Source organism: Alligator sinensis, unplaced genomic scaffold (assembly GCF_000455745.1).
Source record: "Alligator sinensis unplaced genomic scaffold, ASM45574v1 scaffold527_1, whole genome shotgun sequence".
Lineage (NCBI taxonomy): Eukaryota > Metazoa > Chordata > Crocodylia > Alligatoridae > Alligator > Alligator sinensis.
The window spans coordinates 1,186,148-1,195,555 of record NW_005841958.1 but is presented as its reverse complement, the minus strand read 5'-3'; the positions used below and the strand labels follow the sequence as shown (position 1 = coordinate 1,195,555).

Here is a 9,408-nt window from a genome sequence, read left to right as displayed (position 1 = left end):
TATTTGTGTAATGTTCCTTCTTGCTTTAATCAAAAGAGAAAACTACTAGCCTTCCAGAGGCCTGTGAATTCTTAAAGCAAAATTCCCCACTCAGCTCCACATAGCGGATCTTGCCTCCGATATGCTTATCTATCTACGTGGGCTCAACTCCTGTTGACGTCAATGGGAGATAGATAGGCACTTGCAGGGAAAGCATAAGGCTGGAGTCGCAATCCACCCGGCAGATCTCGGAAGAGAATTTTATCCTTAATTTTGAGGAAGAATGTGATAGGCTTTAGACTAGGCAAAAAGTGTTTGCTCAAAATAATTGCATGATTGGAAAAAATAAATACAGTGAGCTACTTGTGTGAGATCTAATATGCCTGTGGCTGCATCAGCAAGCTTTAAAAGGACATGGACTCTTCCGTTTGCATATAAAATGTGCTATTTGGCAGTCACGATCTGGTTAGAGGCATTCCTTTCATTCCCTGTTACTGGTTTTTAAAGGGACATCTGTCAGCACTGAGCTCTAGACGGCAATCTATAGCTGCATCAAACTGTGTGCATAACCCATGACATTTAAATCTGAACCCTAAGGGTCAGACTTTTAGTTCAACCATCAGAAGATGGGGTGATATTTTTAGAGGGAATTGCATTTATGCTAGTTCATATGAATAAAAAATGCTGTATGCGGCTGCACTGGTGGCGGTTAACCTGGTAATTGTCATGCCGTAACAATGGCTGGTAGCACTGGTAATTGTCATGCCGTAACAATGGCTGGGGGAATTCAGATGTTTTTGTTGCGTTCGAGAGGATCAGGTGAGCATATTTAAGAATTGTGGAAAATATTCCGATTATTTTTCTTTGATTTATCAGATACAGTGTGTATATCTGGATTTGTTGAGGCGTCAGGTTGCAGTGATTGGCATCTTGCCTAGCATAAGCTTTTGAACAGCTTTCAGCACTTAGAGGTGAAACACTGCAATTTCCATCCGAGATCTCTGTTTATCTCGCTGGCAGCAAACGCAGTGACCTTCTGCTCTGTGGGGAATGATATGAATATTCCCTAGGTAAAAATTCATGATTGTTACAGAGACCTGTGAAGACTAGGACTAGAATAATATCATGGTTCGTAGAGATTGGTATTATGCTTTAATAGTGACCAGAGCTGGATGCTTCAAAGGAAGAGGTAGATGCCTTCCCCAGCACACTGAGCTGTGGAGGAGAGGTATATGTTGAGGAAAGCTTTCCTTTCTCATTTTGGCAGCTGATCAACTCATACTGAGAAAGATGAGAATCGATGGTCTTCATTCATTCTTTCCACCTTAACCACCGTAGCAGCATCTGCTATTGTTATCCACTTTATTAACATGCCTTTTACTTCATGAAAAATTTGAGCTCAAAAGAGGAAAAACAACAACTTCTTAGTAGATTTGCAAGGATGGTATGTGACTGGAGACTGTTTTTAGCCAGCTCTCGGCACTACCCGCATTTGTGCTTGGCATTTTGTGATACTGGGGCTTCACAAAGGCAAATCCTATTTTAATGCTTAAGTTGTTGACTGGGCCACTTTGAGCTGCTGCAGTATTTATCAGATATTGCAAGCTAAGCAGGGTTGGGTCTGAGTGGCTAATACTTGGACAGGAAAACTTTCAAGGAAAATCAGAAGCCATCGGAAGAGGTAGAAATAAGACAATGGGCAAAAGTCTTTTTCTTCTTGTTGATGTAACATCTATATCGAGTAGGCTGATAGATGCCTCGTTACCCATTATTGGACTAGTAAATTGCTAGTTACTGTGATGGTTAGAGTGTAAGATCTAGGCAAGCACTTCTTTTTCTTTTATGTGCTACTTGTCATGTACATGCGAGACATTTGACATTACTCCCTGTGCTGAGCTTTGTGGTATATTGTTTGCTGATAAATACCTTCTGTGCTGTACCACAAAGGAAGCTGATTTTCAGCAGGTGATTGAGGTGATATACTCGAAAGGGGGCTGGGGGAGTATGTATGCACACACTCATGCAAAAACACTTATATTATATCATTAATATTCATAATATTATGGTTGGTATCAGGATTTTGCATATCTTGATACCAACCATATATTTTCAGCATTAATGTTCCAGGAGCATTAAATGCCTTGTGTTAAGCCAGGACCTGTGCTATTGTTGATTTCCTACACAGTAACGAATCAGATATTTGTAGCTGTAATGTGCTCTGGGCGCATTTTTGTTCGTTAGGCTGCTCTGTTGCCTGCTCACAGTGACTGAACTTCATTCCTGCGAAGAGGACTAGCACCAAGCAGGTTTCAGTAAAGTCCTAAAAATATGCTTTTGTGGTGCATAGACAGTGCTGTAGCAAGTTGGGGGGCGAGAGGGGCGACCGCCCCGAGCACCAAAGTGAAGGGGCACCAACGGGTGCTGCCCACCCGGGGCAGAGCCTGGGATGGAGCCACGAGTGGCTTGTTTGGGGGATGGGGGAAGGGCAGCTCCCACCCTGGTGTGCAGTTCCGGGCAAGTATGGGGGGGCATGTGCCCCCCCAGACCTGTGCACGGGGCAAGGGTAGGCTATGACTGTGGGCTTTGCCCCGGGTGCCAAACTTTGTTGCTATGGCACTGTGTAGACCATATTGCTATCTGCTTTACAAAGGTGAATCCCCCTGCCCCTTTCTGAACAAGTTCAGTTTCCTATTTGTGATTTTCAAATTGAGGCTGGGTATTGACGCTTCCCAGTATTCATTATGGTCCTGTACCATCATTGTGCATATTTATGAACTCTTTTTAGATGTCGGGGTTCAGAGAGACCTTGAACAGTCATTTGCACCTGTGTCAAGTGAAGGACCAGGGGGTATAAATTAATGGCAGTTTGGTTTTTCACCTACCTGGTACTATCTGCACAATATGGAGGACAACAGAGACAATATCTTTAATGTAGATATATTTAGAATCAATGAAGCTGCTGTAATTTGTTTTTTCCACCCTGAATTTTAAGCCTATCTAACAAGTTCGATGACTTTTATTGTCATCCCAACAACTGTTTTATTACTCTGCTGGTCCGTCTTGCATATCTTATGTGCCTTTTCAAATTTGATTTCTGTTGGTAGACTGTCCAAAATGAATAAAGGGATGCAACTAGTGGGTTAGTGTACTGATAGGATATTCATTTTGTGCCTGGCCATAAGCTATAAATTACACTCTTATTTCCAGTATTGATTGGTGGGATTTTCTAAGCGCTCATGCCTGGATTTTGGGATTACGTTAATGTGATGCTGCCGATCAGAGTCGGTTGCAATTTTATCTAAATTATGCTGCTTACAGGAAACTGTGTAACTTAGACCAATTCCGCCTTGGGCTTTTTGAACGTCTGTACCTAGCCTTAGTATGTAGATGCTATCTATGATCTGCTTTTAATGTCTGGGCTTCTGCATTTCAAAATTGCGTACTGTTGCTGGAGAGAGGATCAAATTCAGGCAGTCTGCATCAGACCCCAGGATCAGGGGGCTGGAGATGCAGCGGGCAGAAATCTGGTCCGATTTTGAGTACCCAAGAACCCCTAGAAAGGAGGCTTCGAAGATCCCACGGTAGGAATTCACGCTGTTCATAACTTTTAACATACTTTTTTTTAAACTTAAAAGTATTCTCCCCCCTCCCTTTAAAAAAAAAAAAATTTTACATCAAAACAATCTTTCTTGTTAATGCTCCCTTCTGAAACCTACTCCAATTTCATTAAGTTCTAAATGGACATACTGGCTGCTTACAGATGTTAATCCCCCTCTCCCCCAACAGCGCTTTACTTTAACCTTCACCTGTGCTGAATGCAGTGCATGCCCAGAAAAGGCATTGTGTTAGTTGGACCTGGCTTGCCCAATGTCTGTATAGATCAGGTGCTTCAGCAGGGCTATTTTGGCACTTATCTAGTAGCTGATTGAATCAGCTGGAGATAAAAGCACCAAAAAGCCCCACTGAAACACGCAATCTATACAGACGCTGTAGATCTGGGCCAAACTAATGCACTGCCTCTTCCAGTAAAGCATGGGGTTGTTTTTTTTCCCCCCACGTCTGTTAGCAGCCATTTTTTTTCCCCCATCTTCATGAATTATTTGCAGGGTTTTTTTGTTTTTAGCTGACTTTTCAGGGAATTTTTAATTTGGACATTTTTTAGTATGTTAATACTGAAAACTAGGTTCTTGACAAAAACAAGTTAACCCCCCACTAAAATGCCCTGTGTTCTGGGGACCCCCCCCCGTATTAATAAGAAAATTACAGAAAATGTCAGACAATGTAAAAGCGGTCTATTCTGAATCCACTGAAATAGAAACATCTCCACAGGTCTGAACATTTTTCAGAACCGCTTCTCCATTTCCTGTCGGGAATCCTGGCAGAGTAGCCGAAGACCTTGTGGCCTACAGACTACTGACCTGTCTATTGGCCACACATTTAAAAAGTGCAACGGTTCGACACTTCTTAAATAGACATACCTCCTCATCACTGAACAAACACAAATAATCTGTATGGGGGACAGCTGTGCTTGACAAAAGCTGGAATTTGAACACCATTTCCTAAACTATTTGCTGTTAGATTAATTCTGCTTCCATTGAGGCGAATGGTAAAATTCCCATTGATTTCAATGAAAGCAGAGTTAGACGTTTTGAAAATGTCAGCACATGCGTGTTACCATTTCGAAGCAATTTAGAAGATGATATTTAGCCTGTGTATTGCTTTAATACCTCTTGAGGATTGGAGGTTTAAGTCAATCTAAAATACTAACAGTGCCCAGTTATCATAGTCCACTTGATGCTTGTTTGCAGCAATACCTGATACAAGCAACAACCTTTTGTCAGCACATTTCCCTTGGGAGCATTTTCCCTGCCTTGTCATCACATGATTCTTCCTAAAACAGGAGCAGCCAGATAGAAGCAATATAGCACCATTATGTTAGCTGGCATCAACAGAATTTGAGTGCCTTATTCATCTGGATTTTTTTCCTGACAGAATCTGGGATTTCAAGTTTTTTTTCTATTCTGAAACATTTGAAAGCAAAATATTTGAAAATTCCTGAAAAGGAAAGCAATTTATTTCAGGTTGAACTGAGCATTTAATTTGGAAATTTATTTTATATTATGTAACAGCACTATCAATTTAAATGAAAAGCTGTTTTGAAATGGAAAACTGGAGATTTGTCTTTGAAATTTCATTCGGGACAAAGTGGCATAAAAATCAGCAGTCCTCTGTGAAACATTTATTTTCAGTGGATCATCATGATATGGTGGAAGAAGTGTGCCCTTGTTGTAAGAAAGCTAACGGCATACTGGGCTGCATTAGTAGGAACGTTGCCAGCAGATCAAGGGAAGTGATTCTTCCCCTCTATTCAGCACTGGTGAGGCCACATCTGGAGTACTGTGTCCAGTTTTGGGCCTCCCACTACAGAAAGGATGTGGACAAATTGGAGAGAGTCCAGTGGAAGTCCTTGAAAATGGTTGGGGGCTGGGACACTTAACTTCTGAGGAGAGGCTGAGGGAACTGGTAGGGATGTGTGAAATGGGCCCTATTTGATTTGGATTCAGATTTGGCCTGAATCGGGGACAGTGATTCAATTTGTTGATTCGGATCACTGTCCCTGATTCGATTTGGCCAAATCCAAATCTGAAGATTCGATGCCGATTGGAGGATTTGCCCCCCTCTCTAATATAGGTGAATGTACCTTCAAAATTTTCCATGCTTGCATTGAAGACAGCGTGCTGTCTTCATGTCATGTGATTTTTTTCAGTTTAAATAACAAGCTGATGTGAGCAAAATGAATTGCAGGTAAAGTTGCAGGTAAAGGCAATGTGGCTGTAAAAATGCACAAGCAAAGGAGGTTGATGTCACATGCTTTCATGGCATTTACTCTGAACCTCCTTGAAACATGCAGACTCCCCTCTTTCTCCCCCCATAACATGAAAATTTCATGACAAATATTGTAAAACCCTAATAGTGGTTTAATAGACTGTTTATTATTGTTTTCTATGGAAGAGGGGAATGCAAAGTAAAAGAGAGCCACTTTTGGAAACTCCCTGGAAGGACAAGAATAGACCTGCTGATTATACTGCCCTAGCTTCAGCAGATCACCATGAAGCTTTTTAATTTACTTTTCCCTGATATGTGAACAATCCCCTGAAGTGAAGGGTGCAAGTCAATCCATTTCTTATACTTTAATGCTCGTACAGTAATATATTTTGGGATAGTGGATGAAACACAATAATCTTTTTCACCTTTGGAGATTGCAGTTCTAAGAGTTATTGATGATTTCATCAGTCATCAAAGTGAGCTGAATGTGTGGGCCAAAAAGTCCCTAGTGAAAAATGTTAGGGAGAGATCCTAGCCCATCAAAATCTAGAGGAATCTTGCCACTGACTTCAATCAACTTAGGGGTTTCTCCCTGTTCTGCTTATATCACAACTCATACCCAAAAATGTAGCACAGTTTGACTGATGGTAAGAAAAGATTTGGATTTGCAGGTCTGTTTCAGGGTAACTGAGATGCATCATAATAGGTGAGAACAGCACAAGGCTTGTGATTCAGGCTGTGTTCAGGCAAGTGTGCAAACTCCAGGTGCTTATAAAGGAGACCAAAACTCTGCACTGTCCTGCAGAATAGAGGCAAGGAATGCAAGTGTCCAGGTTCGCGTGCTTCCGAAGGCTTGTACAGTGTAATGTAATATGAGCCGCAGCAATGCTATCAATAGTACTTAGAGCACTTTGCTTTCAAAATGCTGCACAAACATTAATTAATACCAGGGCTAATAACAAGGAGCCATTGAAACAGGACACTCTGGCTAATGACATCTAACACATCCTGGATTCTTAACCAATCAACAGTGACTGCTGGAGAAGGGAAGGATTTGGATCTGAGATAGACCAGATCTTTTGCTGGTTAAAAGAAAACTATTTAAACACCCCGCGTATGACTTGGCTGAAGAAACTCTTTACTGACACCTGCAAAGCCAATTAAGAGGAAGGCTTTATATTTTTGTAGTCGTATAGTGGTCATGCAGCTGGCAGCACTTCCATAGTGCTCCCAGGTGCACCGCCCAAATGCATGCCATGCACCCCATTCTGTCCCTGTGTGTCACCAGCTGCCACCACTCTAGTGCATCACTGCCAGAGCTCTCTTGGATAGGTGAGTTTGAGGTGGGTGGTGGAGGGGGTGTTTGAACCCTCTCAGGTTGATCTGAATCTAAAACCCCAGGACATCCACTTCCTGTGGAAATGCTCTAACCACTAAATCATTATAAATTTTGCAAATTTTGCTTTCAGCTTGACCCAGTAAGTGGCAAAACCTGCTCTTAACATATTTTTCACATATTACGTGCACTCCAATTTGCAGTAGCTGTTTTTGTGCGGAAAAAGGGATATGTTGTATGCAAGAAAATGTTGTAAAAGTAGCAGCAGCAAGTACCACCACCTCCATCCCCAGTAGCCATATGTTTTGAGTGGAAGTATCCGTGGATGCTGCACTTAGTGCAGAGCCTGCCGTTGACAGTGTATGGTAGTGGTTCTCTGAGAACATTTGTTGCATCCAAACAGAAGACGATCAAGGGGCAGCAGCATCTAGTTTGTGAATCCCAAACAGGCTGAGGCAGTAATCACCAACTAGTGGATCTCGATCCACCGGTAGATCTCGGAGCCTCTTGGAGTCGATCCGAGGCTGGGGTGGGGGGCTGAGTGCCTGCATGCATGCATGTGTCCCAGCCCAGGAGGTCAGTCCATGGGGGAGGGAAGGGGCAGGGGCTAGATCAAGGCCCCTGGGGGTGAGGGACAGGGCTGCAGAGGCCGGAGCAGGGGCAAGTTGAGTGGGGCCCTGGCTGGGTGGGACTTACCTGCTGGGGAGGCGCGCCTCCAAATAATTTTTTCTTCCTCTGCCTCGATCTGCCCCCCTCCTTCCCCCCAGACTTACCTGCTGGACGGTCGAGCGGGGAGGGTGGCAGTGGCACACGGTAGATCTTGGGTTGCTTTTAAATGCCAAAGGTGATCTCCTACTTAAAAAGGTTGGAGACCAATGGGCTGAGCGATGTGACAGGCATTAAAACACTCAGCTCAGCCAAGGTGACTGCACCTCTGGGCATTCACAAGTTTCCTAAAGAACTTTATTGGCAAAAACATAGGTGTCTCTGAACCCCCTAGACCTTATATAGTCAGGTGTGTTTATGGGTTGTGCTCTTGGATTTAGGTACCTGACTTTCATCTAAACCTCACTGTTGGGGGTTGGAAGGCAAGCTGCATGAGAGAAGCGTAGGAAAACAAGGTACATTAGCCTTAGAGAAAAGTAGATTAAGGTCGGGGGAACACGATAGCCATTCTCAAATGTTTGAAAAGCTGCCATGGAGGAGGACAACTGTTCTCACTTGCCAGGGAGGGCAGGACTCAAAGTACTGACTTTAAATTGCAGTAAAAGTAGAATTAGATTAGATGTCAGGAAAAACTTCCTAACCCTTAGAACAGTAAAGTGGAGCAGACTCTGCAGGGAAGTTGTGAAACCTTCTTTGTTGGAGGTTTTTAAGAGAAAGTTGGAGATGCATTAGTCAGGGATGATTTCGGAGGGGTATTCATGCAAGGGTTGTATCATGTGACCCTTGGGCTTTTCTAACTGCTGTGATCCTATGATTACAGAGAATTTCTGACGCATTTTATCTCTATGCAATGTAGGCACCCTGAAATGTCAGTCCGTGTGTGTAAATATTGCCCTAAAACTGCAATTGCTCCAGTATCGTCCTCTCTCTCTCCCTTACTGGCTTTGTTTTTAAAGGAGACTATACTGGATCAGGTAACCATTCCATGCATACTTTTGCTTGCCAAAATATTACTATTTTAATTAATGATCAGATAACATAGATGACAGTTCATAGTATCATAGTTTCATAGTGCTTAGGGTCCGAAGGGACCTAAACAGATCATCAGGTCTAACCCCCTGCCCCGGGGAGGAGCGGGTGCTGGGGTCATATCACCCCAGCCAAATATCTTTCCAGCCTCCAAGTTAATCAAATTATCTTAGTTAATCAGTTAATCAAATTATTGCCATAGTACCTAGAAGCCCTAGTCATGGCCCATTGAGCTAGTGATGTTAAAACCCAGAACAAAACAAATTGAGTATAGGACAAGACAAGTGGATGCACAGGCAATCTTGATTATGTATTGAACAGCTAAACACTTCACTGAATTGTTTTTATTAAGAATGTTGCCCTGTTTTAGGCATATAATGCTCACAAATTTATGATTATACTGTTTTGTGGTGTTTCTTCTATCACTCAGGGTTAACTTACAGCAGAACATCACTCATCATAGTCAATTTTTACTTGCACCTTTTGGGTAGGGACAGATACAGACTGGAGTTATATGCATTTCTTTTGTTTGCTTTCTTGGAGACAAATTTTCAGAAGTGCTGTAAGATTTT

The 9,408-nt window shown here is 42.6% G+C and overlaps 1 protein-coding gene across 4 annotated transcripts in view; it reads left to right on the top strand.

The window, feature by feature from the left end:
• The first annotated feature begins 1,097 nt into the window (after positions 1-1,097).
• The window catches only part of GRK5 (G protein-coupled receptor kinase 5), a 193,131-nt gene continuing 184,820 nt past the window's right edge, over positions 1,098-9,408 (top strand). For all 4 annotated transcript variants that reach the window (XM_025200172.1, XM_025200171.1, XM_025200169.1 and 1 more), the window contains exon 1: positions 1,098-1,207. In XM_025200172.1, the coding sequence (XP_025055957.1) occupies positions 1,105-1,207 (103 nt within the window). In that variant the 5' untranslated portion in view covers positions 1,098-1,104. The remainder of the gene's footprint in view (positions 1,208-9,408) is intronic.